At 34.9% G+C, this 19,076-nt stretch overlaps 1 protein-coding gene and 1 pseudogene across 1 annotated transcript; both read right to left on the bottom strand.

Moving 5' to 3' along the window:
• Positions 1-1,574: 1,574 nt before the first annotated feature.
• On the bottom strand, positions 1,575-6,879 carry LOC111629495 (dimethylaniline monooxygenase [N-oxide-forming] 5-like). The gene is made up of 2 exons (XM_023373413.1): positions 6,031-6,879; positions 1,575-2,767 (listed from the first exon to the last, which is right to left on the bottom strand). The coding sequence occupies exons 1-2, from the start codon at positions 6,649-6,651 to the stop codon at positions 1,790-1,792; spliced, it is 1,599 nt and encodes a 532-aa protein (XP_023229181.1). The 5' UTR covers positions 6,652-6,879; the 3' UTR covers positions 1,575-1,789.
• A 5,951-nt stretch (positions 6,880-12,830) lies between these two features.
• LOC111629499 lies at positions 12,831-18,956 on the bottom strand (annotated as a pseudogene).
• Between the last annotated feature and the right edge of the window lie 120 nt (positions 18,957-19,076).

The raw sequence follows: 19,076 nt of genomic DNA, 5'->3' as shown, positions 1-19,076 counted from the left end.
AGAAAACAATATGAAATGCTCAATATGAACCGAAGAAACCACCGAATATTTTTGATTTCTCGATGTTTCAAAGTCTCCCGAGTCCAAAAATGTAAAATCCTGGAGGGGATAAGTTTTCGTCGATTGTCATATTTTCTATGTTACATATAGCCTAATAGACGAAAAAGTAAAAATTATGTCTCAAAGTGTACCAATAAAATTGCTATAGGTTTTTTATAGGAAAAAGTTTATCCAACATAAACTACTCACGATCAAATACTTGATTTTGCTTTCGTGTTCGTCTTAATATTGATATTATTCTAATATCACCTTTTGTAAACCCAACAAAAAGACAGGCGATGAATACAATTCGACTTATCGACGTCAATATTTATATTATTCTCGACTTACAGTATAATACATTAGAATATAAATATGTTTTTAACATATGTAAAAGGAAGAATGTTATCTGTAATAATTAGCAAATAATATCTGTAAACATACAAAATAGATATATAAACATCCGAAAGTCCGATAATTGTATTAAATCTAAACAATTGCCGAATTACATCCGGCTACGTAGCCGTTAATAATAATTATTAAATCCAGAGTAATTTGGCAGTAAAGGAAACAAAGAACCGAAAGTAGGTCAGGGTAACGTAACAATATATATGCACCGGTAAGTGGCTGTTGCGGGGTTCGAGACCCGCTCCGGACCTATTCTTTTCTTCCAGAATCGTCTAAATTATTTAATAAAGAATAATTTAATTATAATTAATAAATTTAATAAGAAATGACGCCTAACGCTTACTCTAGTGCCAAATTACTGGGTATTGAATACTTACTTATTAGTACAGGTAATGTAACTCGATTTAATCCGGTAATCGTTCGACTTTCAGACAAAAACTGAGTACGTAGACTTATAACACTTATAGGTATATGTATGCTTAAAAGTGTCATCGATTTTCTCGTAGCAAACTACATTTAAACCTTTACAGCCTTTGATGGCTTCCAAGCCAGAGACACCCGTACCTATAACAGCTACACGCATCTTAAACCTTGCGTAATTCTTCTCTAGTTATCACAGCTAATGCAGGATACACTGATCTTTGACAGATTCTCTGTCGTGTGTTAAGATTTCATTTAATTTTCTAATCGGAATAACCGATAAGGCGAATACAGATCGTATGATCCGTCTTCTCTGAGCGAAGTGCGATAACGAATTGGGGTTCTGGAAGTATTAACCCATTCATTTTCAAATAGTTGTAAACAATTGTATAAATACAAATAAATTCAATAATGATTGAGAGATGGCAAAGAAAGTTATAAAATTTTATTGAACATGTAATTGTCTCCTACATAAAGCGTTATTCAAGTAGGTGTTTTGTGATGTCACAATTTTTAAATTTCTTGTGTTACGTATTGTTAATTACGTCAAATTTGATGCCGTACTTTCAAAAAAATGTTTGTACTGGTCTATGTTTATGGGACACAAAAAAATCGATATGTTTAGTATATAAATTATTTATCAAATTTTAAATAAGTAATGTTTGTCGAAATGTAATTGTTATGCAATAAGTAGTCTATACAAACAATTAATTATTTCTTCATTTCTTTGAACGGTTTATTTAGAAACTTCATTTTACTAGGTAGACCTATATTTAAGGGACGAAACTTATATATATATTGTTTTGTGTACTGTGTTTAATGACAGCAAATATCAATATAACAATAACAATAACCAAATTTACTTTTATTTCCATTCGTCTACAATATCATCAGTCACGTTGTTTTGCAGTGTACTTCAACTTCAAACATATATTATCTTTGAAAAAAGAAAAACAATTACCACAAAAATTACCGAATATGCGAGAATCGAGTGATTTTCTACTTTCTTCGTTACTTTGTATCTGGTTTGCAAAGGAGAAACAACTCTTTCCGGATAGCCGAGAATGGTTTCTCGAGCTTTACTCCACGAATGAGGACCTCGAAGTCTGTATTGATAAGGAAGACTCGGACCGGTCATCAATGCCCAAAATAACTTTGGGTCGGTGAATAACATCTTCACGAAGTTGGGTTTCGCTCCGATTAACGAAGCTAATTCGTCCAAGTAATCGATGTAATCCACTTGGATGGTGTGACGTTTTGATTCGTAATAACGCTTTCCGATTGCTTCCAAGTGTTTCTTGATGTCTTTTCTCATCTCTTCTTCGCTGGGAAAAGGAACCTTCTTCACTAGAACTTGAACAAACCATCTAATTTGCATTTCACCGATGGGAAAGCCGCCTCCGAAAGGTTGTATCAAAGCCATGATACCTAAGGTGGGATGTTTCAGATGCGGAGGATATACAAACTTGTATAATTCCACTCGATTATCCGTGGTGTCTACTATCTTCTTATCCAAGAAAGGAAACTTAATTTGGTATCCGGTGGCCAGAATGACGTGGTCTACTTCGGTGATTTCGGAGTCTCCTTTAAAAAGTACTCCGTTTTCTTCGAAACGTTCGATATCCCCTTTGACCGTGACCGTACCACTCAAAATTCTGTTTGGTAATGCGTCGTTAACCATGGGATGTTGCTGAAAGAATCTGTGTTTGGGCTTTAACTGGTAAGTTTCGTGATCGAAAGCCTTATTCAAATATCTTTCCATATACCAGCTCGATATGTTGAGAGGAACCAAATTGAATAATATATTTATAAATCGAGTAGTGAAGATTTCGTCACCTGGTCTTCCGTTCTGTCCTACTCTACGCATTACCCAACAACCGCTTCGTGTACTGAGATATACCTAAAAATAAATAATGGTAAATTATAAATCATTGAAAAATTTAAAATATAAATTATTTTTTAACAATTTTCTAACAATTAACAAAGTGAAAGATATGTTGATTTATTTATCGCGTGTTAGTTTTTTTGCGTTAAAAATAAATTGTATTTTGTTGAACATACACAATAAACCTGTGTAAGCCGGAATCGTATGGTAAAACTGAGTCGCGCTTTAGCTTTAATTAATTTTAATTCAGTAAATTCTCGATTTAACGGAATAATTGGGGAAGGAAATGTCCACTATTGCCGAGAGTTTGATTATAATGTACATTGAGTAATTTATACTCTTTGACTTATTAAAACATGTAAGGAATATAATCGTAAATAAGATGTATACTATATGTTGTATTCGTATTTAATTAATGTTCTAGCAATTATGATACCGATGAGGATTGTCGAATCGAAATGCATTTATCACAATAAAAACATTGAAGAGAAGTAAATTAATTTTTACTCGATTGCTCTTTAGTGTCTAATTTTAAAATAGTTTTATCTCGGACGAACAGTGGGAAAAAGTTTGTATTTTAACCCGTTGATTCCTTATCCAAGTACGGAAATTCACCCCGCTACGATCGGAACTTGCCCGCGACTTCCCTCTCCACTCGCATTTAAGACCCTCCTATGCTTTAACGCCATCCAGTGGCCCAGCGCGCGGGTCCTACCGACTCGACGATTAGAGGGTTTAACATTCGTACGTCGTCTCACACAAACAATACAGAGAGACTAAAATACGACGTATTTCTGTTACGTGTCTCGAATTTGTACGTAAACAAAATGAAAAATAATTATATTATAATCGCAAAAGTCTGTTGCGCAAGTTTGACTTTAATCGATCGCTTTCTGCTGTGTCTTAGAGGTCGGCTCGATAGCATCCCGTTTCACGTGCGACGTAGATTCGAAAGAGGACTTTGGAAAACTCGTCAATCGAATATTACATTTAGTTTTTTTCTATAGTTGATTGACAAATTAGCGTTTAAGAAGTTACTTAATGCGCAAAATCGGCTTAATTGTTTGTTTTCCTGTCGTGGGTTCGGACCGCGATAACATTCGTATGTTTCTTCGCCTGTACAGTAGATAATACATCAGTAGTATCGATTGGATACAGTTTGGCACGTATTGTCTCTATATAAAATCTATGGCAAATTTATTGATACACTCTGGCATATAATTTATAAGTATAAATTGCAGAATTTTTATTTCTATTCACTTTTTTAGGTTTGAAACGTTCTAAATTTAAATGTAATTCAAATTTTATTATCGTGAAAAACGACCGCTCAAGATTTTTGCAGTTTTGAATTCCAGCGACCTCGAAACGTCAAAAATGAAAAAAATTGGGGTTAAGAAAACCCCAATTTTTTGCATTTTTGACGTATGTAATAATAATTAATATAAAAAGTTTTAAAAATAAAATTTCGTAACAAATGTCGCTTAACGCAGTTTTAAGTTTCTGCTGGGAAAGTTACGCAACTCGTCGCCGAATAATTTTTTTACATCGGCATTTTGTCTGTGTACAGAAATCAAATTATTTCATTTATAAGATTGTTTTTCCATTGATTTTTCTCGTTAAATAAAAGTTTTCCTTAAAAACGCTTCTTAAAATTGTATTTTTTTTAAACATTAATTCTAATCTTAGAATATTTTGCTTGTTTTAAAAAATTTTTCGCAAGTTTCTAAGAATTGTCAGACTGGATTTATACAAATGTTATGCAATGCGAGTGTCGTAATTTCTAGGAAAGAACGAGTTTTAATTTACAAAAAAGTAATTTTTTTTAATAAATAAATGAATTATTTTAGCGATATTGGTATACAGTATATCACTAAAATTTATGATATGTAATTTATGTGTAAGTATTGAATAGCGCGGACATTGCAATTTTAAAAAGTCAATTCCAAAAGGTTATGAAAATAATATAAAATGAAAAAACTCGAAATTTTCTCCAGAATTTCGAGTTTTAATTACTTAAAAATATTTTGAAATAATTGAAATTTTCTTTATTAAAAAATATAACATTTAAAGCTTTTATTATACAGCGTGGGTGGGAAGTAACTAGGCATTGAGGAATATACAGTATTATTTTCAAAACTAGAATAAAGTTCGAAGACAATCCGGCAGCGAGTTGCGTAACTTTTCCCGTAAGAGTTAAAATTGTATGCGCAGCCATCCGTTACCAGATTTTATTGAAAAACTTTATAGCCTATATTATTAATTATTATAAATGGAAAAAGCTTAATTTTGAGGATGGAGACGAGTCTTATAAAGAAAAACTAAATTCTAATAACGACAAAAGTTAATTTTGATCTTATTCGAGATACGACGAGTGACTTACCTATATCTCCCCGCCTCCTCGACCCCAATCATCAAAATTTAATAACATCCTTATACACGAACCTCCCCGCGAAATTTTCGACAAAAGCGCAAGTTTTTAAGCATCAAATAGAGTGAAGAAAATGATGCTCCCACTCATTAACATTCATACGTACAGGAAAAAACCCAATGTTTTGTATTTCTTGACCTTTCGAGGTGCCCTAAGTCCAAAAATGTGAAAATGTTGGGAAGTTATTTTAGAACGACCGCCATCTTTTTTTGTGTCATATATAACAGTTAGGAAAGTAATTTGAATGCGGTTTAAATCAGTAAAGATAAAATTGGAACTTAGAAACCTAAAAATTAAATTACAGCAATTTGAGTTAAAAATTATATTCCAAAGTGTATCAATAAAATTGTCATATGTTTTACATAAGAAAAAGCTATGTGAAAGTATACCAAACATAAATTACTCACGATTAAATGTTTGATTTTGTTTTCGACTTGGTTTTAATGTTATTTCAGTGTCACTTTTTGAAAGCACAACAAAAAGTCGGAGGAAAAATACAATTCGACATAACGAGACATTCGATTTAATAAAGTTCGACTATTTGAGTCTTGCATTATTTGTATTAGCCAGGTTGAGGCCGAAGTTTTAAACACGAAACGTGTACACATTTCGCGTTTAAAACTTCGGCCTCAACCTCGCTATTATTCTGGACTGACAGTATAACGAACATAAACCTATTAATATTAACAAAGAAGAATGTTATCTGTAATACTTCGTAAATACATACACTAACAGAACGCGTATAACACTTATGTGTGCTTAAACGCGTATGTAGCGGCTTATAAAGAAAAAAAAGTAACAGAAATTATCATAACTAAAATATAGTTGGAAAAGTTTTAAATTTGCTTACTCTTTTAGCGACTGAACTCGTCTCCACAGCTGCATCAGTTCCAGAATTGCCCGATCCTACCACTACAACCTTCTTGTCTTCGAATTCATTCGGTGTTTTATAACTGTGAGTGTGAGTGATGCTTCCTCTAAACTTTTCCTGTCCGGGGAAAGTAGGGATATTTGGAAACACGTGATGGCCGGTGCATACCATAACCGCATCGACAGTCTCTTCTCGCTCCTCTTTACTCTTCAAGTTTACGGTCGTGATTGTCCATTTGCCGGTCGAATCGTAATCGTCGGCCGGAACGATCCTCTCCACTCGATGGTGGAACTTGACGTGCGGCATTAAATCGAATTTCTCCGCGTACAGGCAAATATGCTCGAACATCATAGAGTTATGCATGTAACTTGGATACTCTTTTGGAGGTGGAAAATCACTGGCCGCAGTCATTTCTTTGCTAGTGTTGATGATAGTGGATTTTGCAACCGAGGCCAAACCCTGTACGTCGCCGTCTCTATATCTCCACAAACCTCCTATGTCGTCGGTTTTTTCGTAGCAAACTACGTCTAAACCTTCTTCTTTACAACCTTTGATGGCTCCCAGGCCACAGATACCCGCACCTATAACGGCTACACGCATGTTTAATCCTGTGTGATTCTCCTGTAGTTGTTAGTATTAATTCCAGTTCTACTGATCTTTGAACGATTTTATATCATGTGTTTAGTCTACATTCAATTTTTTAAAATCGAAATAACAGATAAGGCGAATACAGATCGTATCACGTACAGTGTCTTAACTGAGTGATGCGCAGTACAGAACTGGGGTTCGTGAAATATTATATTAAATCAGGATCGGCAGAGGAAGAAATCGGTAAACATAATTGACGACTAAACGAAATTTGTAAGGAAACGTTACATTAAGATTCGTATATATTAATATCGAGTAAAGGGGGAGCGTTTGACAGTGTTGGAAGATGTATAAACGCAAGATCAGGACACCGATGTTCCCTACGGAGCCGTCCATATTAGTTCCGAGGTCGGGGTATAGATTTCACGCACTGTACGTGCAGTAAACTGCGCGTTCCTTCGCGTTCGAGCCACGGAATTCCTTTTATAATTTCGAGATACTCGTTATAATAAGAATATATAATTTTCTATATTAATACGCATTTTTTCATTACGCAAACTGCAAACAGCAGCTCAGAGTAAACGTTTTTATAAATTAAAATTAGATCAAGAGAAAAAAACCATTCTCACAAACTTAATATATTATGTAAAGTGTTTGCAAGAGATAAGAAAGTTCCTAAATGAAGGAAGTTACGCCTATAAACTAAATTTAATTATTTTTTATAGAGAATTAAATAAGCGAAGCGTGTAATGCCATAATGTTGTAAATACCAAAAAAGAAACTTTCCAGGAGAGGTAAAAATCAGTTTTTCTAGTAAATGAATTCATTTCAATTTTACAATAAAATAGTAAAAATCCTCACTAGGTTACAATTCTCTGGAATTTCAAAATGATGTAAATATGAGCCGCAACGTTTTACGTCCCAAAAGTCACGTGACGCTTTAAAAGTTATATTTTCGCATAAATTCATCTTCAAAATACAGCCACTTACATCGCCAATATTCTTTTGTGGCAGAAACATTGCCTTTGGAATTCAATTCTACAATAAAACGTATTCAGAAAAAGTGGCATTTACAACGTCATGGAATTGCACGCTTCAAGTAGANAAAAAATCTATAAAAAAGTTTATCCAACATAAACTACTCACGATCAAATACTTGATTTTGCTTTCGTGTTCGTCTTAATATTGATATTATTCTAATATCACCTTTTGTAAACCCAACAAAAAGACAGGCGATGAATACAATTCGACTTATCGACGTCAATATTTATATTATTCTCGACTTACAGTATAATACATTAGAATATAAATATGTTTTTAACATATGTAAAAGGAAGAATGTTATCTGTAATAATTAGCAAATAATATCTGTAAACATACAAAATAGATATATAAACATCCGAAAGTCCGATAATTGTATTAAATCTAAACAATTGCCGAATTACATCCGGCTACGTAGCCGTTAATAATAATTATTAAATCCAGAGTAATTTGGCAGTAAAGGAAACAAAGAACCGAAAGTAGGTCAGGGTAACGTAACAATATATATGCACCGGTAAGTGGCTGTTGCGGGGTTCGAGACCCGCTCCGGACCTATTCTTTTCTTCCAGAATCGTCTAAATTATTTAATGAAAATATTAATTATAATTAATAAATTTAATAAGAAATGAAAGTTTTGCCAGTGTAAATATATATATTATGCGCTTAATTATATTTCTTTAATTAAATATCAATAAAATAGTAAAAATCCTCACTGGGTTACAATTCTCTGGAATTTCAAAATGATGTAAATATGAGCCGCAACGTTTTACGTCCCAAAAGTCACGTGACGCTTTAAAAGTTATATTTTCGCATAAATTCATCTTCAAAATACAGCCACTTACATCGCCAATATTCTTTTGTGGCAGAAACATTGCCTTTGGAATTCAATTCTACAATAAAACGTATTCAGAAAAAGTGGCATTTACAACGTCATGGAATTGCACGCTTCAAGTAGACTATATAAAAATTTATTAAACAGTAGACAATACCAACAAATAGAAATATCAACTACAACTTTATTGATTGTTTATTTTATAATAAAATGATTATTAAACAACAAAATTATTCATTAGAGTACGCAATTTATACGGTACAGTACTATGTTACATTACTGTCGATTATCGTGAAATATTAATTTAAATGACTGAAAGTTTTACTTTCAATTACTGCATTTTATTTGAAATTTTAAAGTATGTTTTCAGTCCACAAACATATTATAACATTTATTCCCTTTATCAAGTTACGTAATGATGTTATACAACCTGTCAGGAATCTAAAACCACAAACGACCGACAGACTAGCAGCGATCCGAGACCAAACTGGATTTTTGCACGTAACAACACCGACATAAAAAGTTAAAAAGAAATCTCTATTAGTAACCCGATAGTATTTTTCAATTTCACTAAACCTTTTACTTCAGAAAATGCAACGTGTTCGCGCTAAAAGACAGTATATACAGCAAATAGCATTATTTGTATCAAAATGTGAAGTTATAAAAGCAATAATACAGTAGAGCCTCGAAAACCCGGCACTCCGGATAACTCGGCCACACCCTAGCAGGGCAAAAAGATCCTTAGTTAATTAATTTTCATTAGAGACAGCTTTATGCCTCATAAAGTATTTTTCTGAGGCCTATCTTATCAGGTAAATTACTGTACAGTGTATTCATTAATTTTCATTTTCATGTAGTAAAGGCTCTATTCCTTCATAAAGGACGTACTTTTCCTTTGTTTAAGGGTATTTGGGCAGTTTATTCTCTGTTGTATTCTCAAGTAAACAATACATACAAGTACAGTACAGTATTTTCTGAGGAAACACTCGTAGTTAGTTTTTTCAACCCCATTCCCGATAACCCGGCATTTTCACCAACTCGGCCACCCTTCGGTCCACATTAGGCCGAGTTTTCGAGGCTCTACTGTATTAACTTTTAAATGATCACTCTCCTGGAATTGTCGGCGGGAGAAACGGAGCATTCTTACATCGTTGGCTGACGAATTCTTACAATTCGGTGCCGAATATCAAACCATTAAAAACATTTCAACCAATTGAGATGGCAAAAACAAATAACCAAATTCGCTCTAGAAACGCCGTACACGCAACCTGGAAGTACCCGATATGGCCACCGCCGAGATGCATCGCGGTACCGGTGTTTATAGACCTTATTTTTACGATTTACCGTTACGATCTGCAGTTCGACCGTTTGCCATTAATTGACTCTTTACTCGGGATGTCTTTTTCTTCTGTTATAATTTCTTTTTTAATTCTATTCTTTTTATTTATTATTGGAGGAGTCGAACTTAATCTAGGCTCCACGCGTGGCGCACCAACTGGAAAACGTCGTCGATCGCCTAACGAACGAATATTGAAATTATCTGGACTGGACGATTATTTTGCATGGCGGGATATTTCTACTGAAATACCTCAGAAGATTCTGTGTTCTGATACTATTCTATCGAAACTAAAAGAATTGTCACCGAAGTTTGACTGGTTGATGATAGGGAAGCTGCGTTTCTGTGAGAAGCCGACTTCCTGTTAATTGCGCGTCAGCGATGGTCTAGGGTCTTCTTAAACTATGGGTCGCGATCCCATTTGGGGTCGCTTAGCGAAATCTTCAGGTCGCGAGATTTTAATGCAAAATATTGAAAATAATTTGTGAGAGTTTGAAAATGAGTTTAAAAGTGAGACACGTTTTGTGTCATAGGTTTTGTGAGCCGCGCTTTGTGTCACTTCTGGAGCAGCGAGACAATGATTCGGTAACACTGATTGTAATGTGAACTAGTGTGGTGTTGTCGCTTTTCAGTGTATTCGGTTGTCTCTGTTCCATTGTAGCACAAGAGTGAACTGTGGTAGCTCACCATTATTGTTTTTGCAAATTTGTATAGGCCTATATCTTTATTTTATATTTTTTTGGGGGTCGCGAATAAAAATCTCAATCATAAATGGGGTGGTGAATAAAAAAAGTTTAAATTAAGAAGCCCTGGTCTAGGGTCCATTCGTATTCGTTTATTCGATAAGCCAGTAAAAACCTTAGACTTCTCTAAATGTATTTTTAATTAATAGATTATCTAACGCGCTTAATAAATAAGCGAGTTCAACATAATTAACTCTGTTATATTAGATTCGATAGATTCTCTATACAAAATAACAAAACATTTATTGAATGGCTAAGCTAGGATACATAAGGCGATAACAATATTAAGATTAAATGCGGTTAAATTTAAGTTAACTATACAAAGGTCCGCTGGTAACAGCTCTAACGGCTATTCTGTGAGAGAGTGTTCACAAAGCTCTAAAATACAAATACCTCTGAGGATACGACTAATATACGTTCGTCGAATGGGCCGTACGAATCGTAGTCGGCGCAGGAACTTTAGAATGGCGACGGAAGTTCAAAGTCTGTCGTATGGCCATGTCCTTTCGGTCGCTACGTCCGGCGTACGGAGACGAGATGCACACATAATAAGTATAACTTCCTTTGGTCGCCCGGAGCTTCCGGGGACTCGCGCTTTTATACGTTCTTCGTGGGAAATGAGTCACGCGATCGACTTCTGTTGATAATAAGGGTGCATTCCGATCGACTAAGTATCAACTTTCTCAGCTAATTGTGAAAACAATCGGTGACCTCCGATATAATTCTTACCAACAGTATTTTTTCATCGGAGTTGTTTACGAAGGTTATTTTCCCGACATCCGCGTAAAAATCGCGGAGCTCACAAATATAGCCAATCTATTAGCCGTAACTATCTCGTTATAATTAAAATATATATTTTATATTGTGTACTAATGTTAAATTCTATTCTATTTTGATTTCCAAATTGCTTCAATTTTACGAAAGAATCGATGCGAGATTTACGATTTTCGTGTCATTTGCCAGCTTTACTCAAATTATTTAAATGGTCGAAGCCATTCTTAATCCGCACACTAATTTCATTTGAAAATAATAGGCGAGACCAACAAAGCAATTTTTGCACTTTTATGCATCCGCAAAGCCATTTTACGTCTTCGTAAATTTTTTGTCGACATATTTATATTTAATTTAGGCATTGGCCTTTCTCTTTTAATAATGTTTTCTTTTTTTGGATTTCCGTCAGATGAATAAATTACTTTTTACAAATTAAAAGGCAAAGTCGTTCTAAAAATATATATTTCAGACGATTACCATTTTTACAAAGTGTTCTAGAACAAAGTACAGACAGCTGGACCTTCCTTTTTAGGCTACACAACTGCCTATATTTTAAAAAGTTCCTTAAAAACACAAAAAAAAACCAATAAAATATTAAGAAAAAAATCTTCTTTTAAAATTGAAATGGTAAATCTTACGACGTCTTGTTACTTCATCTTTGTCCATTGGGGTTTCTGGTTCTTTATCTACTNAAGATGAAGTAACAAGACGTCGTAAGATTTACCATTCCAATTTTAAAGAAGATTTTTTCTTAATATTTATTGGTTTTTTTGTGTTTTTAAGGAACTTTTTAAAATATAGGCAGTTGTGTAGCCTAAAAAGGAAGGTCCAGCTGTCTGTACTTTGTTCTAGAACACTTTGTAAAAATGGTAATCGTCTGAAATATATATTTTTAGAACGACTTTGCCTTTTAATTTGTAAAAAATGTTTTCTTTCTCATTATACGATCCCGAGCCAAAACTTTTTCAAATATATTTTCAATATCGCAATTACATTTTGAATCGCTAGCCACGACATAAGGGTTAAAATTAAAAACAAAATTATAAAAGCTTACTTGTTAAAATAAAATGCGTGATGGATATACAAATATATATGCCTGGTACAAAATATTCAATTATATGAATATACTTTTAAAGAAAATTATAATTAAATATAGTTTTGTGAAGAAACGTATATAAAAATAACAAAATATTCTTTACTTTTTAAATCTTAAAACAATCCGCTTAGTCAAATAGCTCTCTACCAGTGGCTGATGGACGGAATCGGAGATGGTGTTGGTAGGTGGGGAAAAATTGCATCCCGACAGTGTGATTGTGGTGCCGAAAGACAGGCTATACGTCATATTTTGGAAGATTGTACAATAACATCCTATCCGGGACAACAGAGTGACTTCCTGATTGTGACTGAATGTGCTCTAAACTATGTTTCTGACTTAGATTTACATTTATGATTTGTGTTCTTTTTAATAACTACATGTGTAGCCATGTGCTGAATAAATAAATGAACAGTATCGTGTGGCATGTTGCTTCGCATGACATTTAACGTTCAAAAATACATTAACTTTGTTAAAAGAAAAACAATTACTACAAATATAATAAAATATTTGATAATCGAGTGATTTTCTACTTTCTTCGTTACTTTGTATCTGGTTTGCAAAGGAAAAACAACTCTTTCCGGATAGCCGAGAATGGTTTCTCGAGCTTTACTCCACGAATGAGGACCTCGAAGTCTGTATTGATAAGGAAGACTCGGACCGGTCATCAATGCCCAAAATAACTTTGGGTCGGTGAATAACATCTTCACGAAGTTGGGTTTCGCTCCGATTAACGAAGCTAATTCGTCCAAGTAATCGATGTAATCCACTTGGATGGTGTGACGTTTTGATTCGTAATAACGTTTTCCGATTGCTTCTAAGTGTTTCTTGATGTCTTTTCTCATCTCTTCTTCGCTGGGAAAAGGAACCTTCTTCACTAGAACTTGAACAAACCATCTAATTTGCATTTCAAAGATGGAAAAGACACCTCCTACAACCTGTATCAAACCCATGATGCCTAAGGTGGGATGTTTCAGATGCGGAGGATATACGAACTTGTATAATTCCACTCGATTATCCGTGGTGTCTACGATCTTCTTATCCAAGAAAGGAAACTTAATTTGGTATCCGGTGGCCAGAATGACGTGGTCTACTTCGGTGATTTCGGAGTCGCCTTTAAAAAGTACTCCGTTTTCTTCGAAACGTTCGATATCCCCTTTGACCGTGACCGTACCACTCAGAATTCTGTTTGGCAATTCGTCGTTAATCGTGGGATGTTGCTGAAAGAATCTGTGTTTGGGCTTTAACTGGTAAGTTTCGTGATCGAAAGCCTTATTCAAGTATCTTTCCACATACCAGCTCGATGTGTTAAGAGGAACCAAATTGAGCAATATATTTAGAAATCGAGTAGTAAACACATCGTTGAATGGTCTTCCGTTGTCTCCCACTCTGTGCGTTACCCAACAACCTCTTCGTGTACTGAGGTATACCTAGAAATCAATAATGGTAAATTATAAATTATTGGTGAAATATTTGTATAAATTATTTTAAAAATAATTGTTTAGAAAATTTCAAGATGCATAAGGTACGAAATGAAGATTTGATAATATATTTGTTGATATATTTATTGCTTTCTGTCAATTTCTGTGTTTCAAAGATAAATGTATTTTGTTGATGTACAATAAAACCTTGTGAAATCGTAGGGTAGCAAATATTTTTTTAGTTTTTTAGTTCAGCCAGTTGACCTTAACTAGCAAAAAATCCCTGGCCGGATGGCCGAGTGGTCGAGGTGGCAGCCTACCGCTGTGGGAAATCCGTGTTCGTATCCGAACGGGTCGAAATATCCCCAGGTATTTTTCGGGAGGTGGTCCTTTGGGATATGTTGGGCCCTCCGTTCCTCACCACCCGGTCGCCCTATTGTGAGCCTGGTCGAACCCATAATGGGCTTGCTATTAAATGGAGGCCCTCTTAGTGCCCACAGGGCGGAAAGAGTTTTTTAAAAAAAGCAAAAAGCGTAGCCCGAGAACTCAAGGAGAGGGCTGAATTATCCTAGTTATATTGTAGTGTGTTTCCGGCAGCGTGCCAGGCAGTAACTATACAAAATTTGTCCAGATCGCTCAAAAGATTCGGGAGTTTAGGAGTAAGAAGATGAAATCAGAGTGGCGAGATCCGAATTTTATGGTAGTCCATATTTCCCGCGGAATAGCAGAGAGTAATTATGCGGAATTTAGTTCAGATCGGTTAAAGTTTTGGCAGTTTATAGGAGAGATAAAATAAGCAGGAAGGAGTGAATTGTGAATACAACAGCAATTGTGATTTTCTTTTAGACATTTTATCGTCGATAAGACCCACATCCGAAAAGTAACTGAAAGAATCAATTTATATAGGAAGATATCGCATAACGTAAGGTTGATTCGTAATTAATGTAAATAACGGTACGATAGGATTTAATAGTACTAAAGCAACGAACACATAAAAACATTACAGGCCTGCGTTCAAAAGTTTAGTTTGATCTCTGGGAAGTAAATTCGCTCCTTATAGTTGTAAGTATCTTATAAAGTAAGAGTATGATTATAAGAAACCGAGACAATATCAGTAAAGCATATAAATAACTACCCGAACTGCACAAAATGAAACCGAAATCGAATAGATAAGTTTAAATTGCCCACAATGTGGTAGCGAGGATTAACCTCCAACGGAGTGGACGAAACACGATAACCCGATGCCGCGGTAAAAACATTTTTCTCGTGCATTTTCCTTTTTTAATATGGAATATTATACAGCTTATGTTCATCCGGAAAGAATAAGCTTTCGAATAACGAAAAAATTCAGAGAATACCTCCAGGAAACGAACAAACGAGTGAACGTTCTCGCTTTATATACCAATGTACAAAAACATAGGTATAAATATAGATTAAGTTTAATACGGTATAACTCGATTCAACGACATAACTGGCAGGTGATGACTGTCCGATATTGCCGAAAGTTTCTTAAATCGAATGAACAGTATTTTAAAAATAAAATTATACTGTAATGTACAGAATACAGTAAAATTTTGTATATAGTTATAAATAAAACATGGCTATAATATATATTGAGTAATTTATACTCATGGATAAAATACATTATCTGTAGTTATTTCCTTTAGGACAAAAATATTTATTAAATCGCCAGAACGTTAAATCGAGGGTTTACTGTGTGTTTATTTCAATAAATTTGTTGTTCCCAAAGGCCAAAACCGCCGACGAGGTGATTATTCTATCAGAACACTTCGCTTACCAGTAAATTCTCACTTTCTTTATTACTTAATTGAGACTATAAACGATTTTATCCTTCAAAATAACCAAGTGAGGAGTTTTGTGTTCGTATGCATTAATATTTTTGTTTTGTTTTTTGTTTTTAATGCCTAAATAGAGGCCACTTACCCTTAAAAGACTCCCGGAAGTCTACTAATAATAATTAAATGTCGAGTAATTTGGCACTAGAGTAGGCGTTAAGCGCCATAACTTATTAAATTTATTCTAAATATCACTTTTGGCAGCTGTTATTATGATCTATGTATGTATGTCTCTTTAACTCTTTAATCCGAAAATTAAGTTCGGTAGACTATCATTACAGCTTTCAGGTTACACACTTCTTTTATTGTTTCCACATACGCATTTCGGACTTATATAAATGTTAAGTCCCTCTTCAGTGCAATACTATGGTTCTGTCTTCTAAAACCACGGTGTGCAACGGGTAACATTGGAAAGATTTTTTTAATGGCTGTATTAAAAAATGTAGAGCGTCGTTTACCCGAAACGTCGGTTATCCGAAAGAATTCTAGTCGGCGAATTTAAATTTTCGCTAGTGCTGTGGCGCTGCAATCTTTGGCTATATCTTGGGTTACTCCAATATTTTTTTTTGTTGGTGCGTGTGTTTTAGCTGGCAGCACCGGCACTTTTGTATGGTGTTTTTCTGAGGACTGTGTGTGGTGCTGAACGTTTTTGATACTAGATCAACTTCTAAGGTATATATTTTTTGGTTTTTATATTTTTCAATATATTTATTTTGTTTGTAAATATTAAAAAATAATAATTTTTAACGATACAATAGCCACGATTATTATTTTAAAAGTTTACATTAGGCTTAACATCGACGAAAATTTAACGCGAAGCGACACGCAACGGAGAAAAATTTCAACACGGAATAGGTTAATGTATTTTTTCGTACATAATNGGCATTTCTCTGCGTGATGACGTAATCGCGATAAAAGGATCACTTTTCCGCAGTAGTCACAGACGGCGTAATGGGTCGACGCGCTACTCTCGATTTTCTCTATTTTATCTCCTCGCCGTTTAATGCCGAATATCGGAGATCTACAAAGTGGACACCGACGATTCCTCTGTTCCGCGGCTCTATTCATGCAAGATTTGCAGAACTCGTGTCCGCAACTGGTGGATACCGGATGGACGTAAACGTCCAGACAGATGGGACACGTCACTTCGGAAAGGTCTATAAGTTCTCGGTCGGCCATTTTCGTCTCCGGTCTCTAAGAATGAATCGAAGGAGAAGATTGTTTCGCGATAAAATCGGGCGACGATCGTTTATTTCTTCGATTGTTTAGTACTCCAAACGTTTTATAATTTAAATCGGACGTTGTATTAATATTTATTAAATTCGGATCCTTAAAATAAGGCATTTTACGTACTACTTTTATATAATTTTAGTTGAAATTTTCAAAGAAAACGATTAGTTACATAAAATAATGCATATTTGTAAATATAGGTAACGAGTTCGTAATTATTTATTTAAGGTTATAAGAATTTGATACGAACTATAGAGTAATTCTATAATTCCTTATTAGATATGTTCTGATTTTAGAGAGTTAAACAACCCTTTCGTCAATGCCTCTTTCTTAAATTTTAGTTTAATTAAACATAATTAAAGGTAAAAAAATACTTCAAACTGAAAGAAAACGGAACAAGTGCGTTAATTTTTAAGAGGAAACTTGGAAGTTTATTTTCGTTGATCTCGCCCGCCGGCGAAATCTGACACCGCTGTCTCACATTGTTTACAACTGGATGACCTCGATAACAGCCGGTGTCGTCTTTCCCGGAACGTTTACATATCCGCCCCAGGGAACGAAGGGACTAAAGTAGGGTGAATACGAGCCGGCCGTAGGAGCTGCGCGCGGCTTCTATTAATAGCAGAGTAAGCGTTTTTCTTTGTTTTAATGATTTTAAATCACGCAATTGACAAATACAAATTTTATTTATGTATATTTTAAATAATTTCCTTTAATAATTTAACTATATATTTATATATTATCTAGATTAAGCATACAAGTATCGACATAGAATATGGAATATACATATATGGCATAAAGTGAAAGCAAATAAAACTCAATTAAACCAGTTAAACTATTGGCTAAGACATGACCGCCGAATGAGAGAGCTTACACAGATGAATATATTACCTGGGACGTGGTGAGAACCTTGTCTTCTTTTAATGTAGACCTTGTATTTTATTCTGGGCCAAATTCTATCATCGGGCGGGAATTATTAGTATCTTGTGACATTGGGCTATTGCGTGGCTAAAGCGTCAGCTGTTATGGTCACTAAAATCAGCCTGGTTCAAGCGTGACTTCTCATCAGTGAATGAATGAGTGAGTCAGTCAGGACAAGCAATTTTATATATTTAGATTATCATCGTATTACATTATTAATATTAACTATATTTTACTAAACGATAAGTGCTCATTGTTAATGAAAAAGTATTAAAAATTTATGATAATAATTCAATTTTGTGCGCCATCAACCCTTGGGGGCCCGGGGCTTAAGACCTTTTAGTCCCTATGTAGATCCGCCCTGGTTAAACACGTAGAGCTCACAAAGAAGACAACGGAATAGAAATTACTATAATTAAGGAAAGCTTTAAATTTTTACTTTTTTAGCGACTGAACTCGTCTCCACAGCGGCATCACTTGCAGAATTTCCCGCTCCTACCACTACAACTTTCTTGTCTTCGAATTCATTCGGTGTTTTATAACTGTGAGTGTGAGTGATGCTTCCTCTAAACTTTTCCTGTCCGGGGAAAGTAGGGATATTTGGAAACACGTGATGGCCGGTGCATACCATAACCGCATCGACAGTCTCTTCTCGCTCCTCTTTACTCTTCAAGTTTACTGTTGTGATTGTCCATTTGCCGGTCGAATCGTAATCGTCGGTCGGAACGATTCTCTCCACTCGATGGTGGAACTTGACGTGCGGCGTTAAATCGAATTTCCTCGAACATCATGGAGTTATGCATGTAATTTGGATACTCTTTTGGAGATGGAAAATCACTGATTGCAGTCATTTCTTTGCTGCTGTTGATGATAGTGGATTTTGTAACCGAAGCCAAACCCTCTTCGTCGCCGTCTCTGTATCGCCACAGACCGCCTATATTGTCGCATCTTTCGTAACAAACTACGTCTAAACCTTCTTCTTTACAGCCTTTGATGGCTTCCAAGCCACAGATACCCGCACCTACAACGGCTACACGCATGTTTAATCCCGCGTGATTCTCCTGTAGTTGTTAGTATTAATGGGGGATATACTGATCTTCGACAGGTTTTATGTCGTGTTTTAAGCTTACATTCGGTTTTTTTTATCAGAATATGATAAGGCGAGTACAGAACGTATCACGTGTCTTATCTGG

The sequence above is a fragment of the Centruroides sculpturatus genome, unplaced genomic scaffold (assembly GCF_000671375.1).
Source record: "Centruroides sculpturatus isolate CEXI.00-Female unplaced genomic scaffold, Cexi_2.0 scaffold85, whole genome shotgun sequence".
NCBI lineage: Eukaryota > Metazoa > Arthropoda > Arachnida > Scorpiones > Buthidae > Centruroides > Centruroides sculpturatus.
The sequence above is the reverse complement of the archived record's forward strand: the minus strand, read 5'-3'. Positions and strand labels throughout refer to the sequence as shown.

Coding starts and splice junctions, on each gene's coding strand:
- LOC111629495 (XM_023373413.1), bottom strand. CDS start 6,651: ATGCGTGTAGCCGTTATAGGTGCGGGTATCTGTGGCCTGGGAGCCATC. Junction 2,768..6,030: donor CGAGTTCAGTCGCTAAAAGA/GTAAGCAAATTT, acceptor ATTTATTTTTAG/GTATATCTCAGTACACGAAG.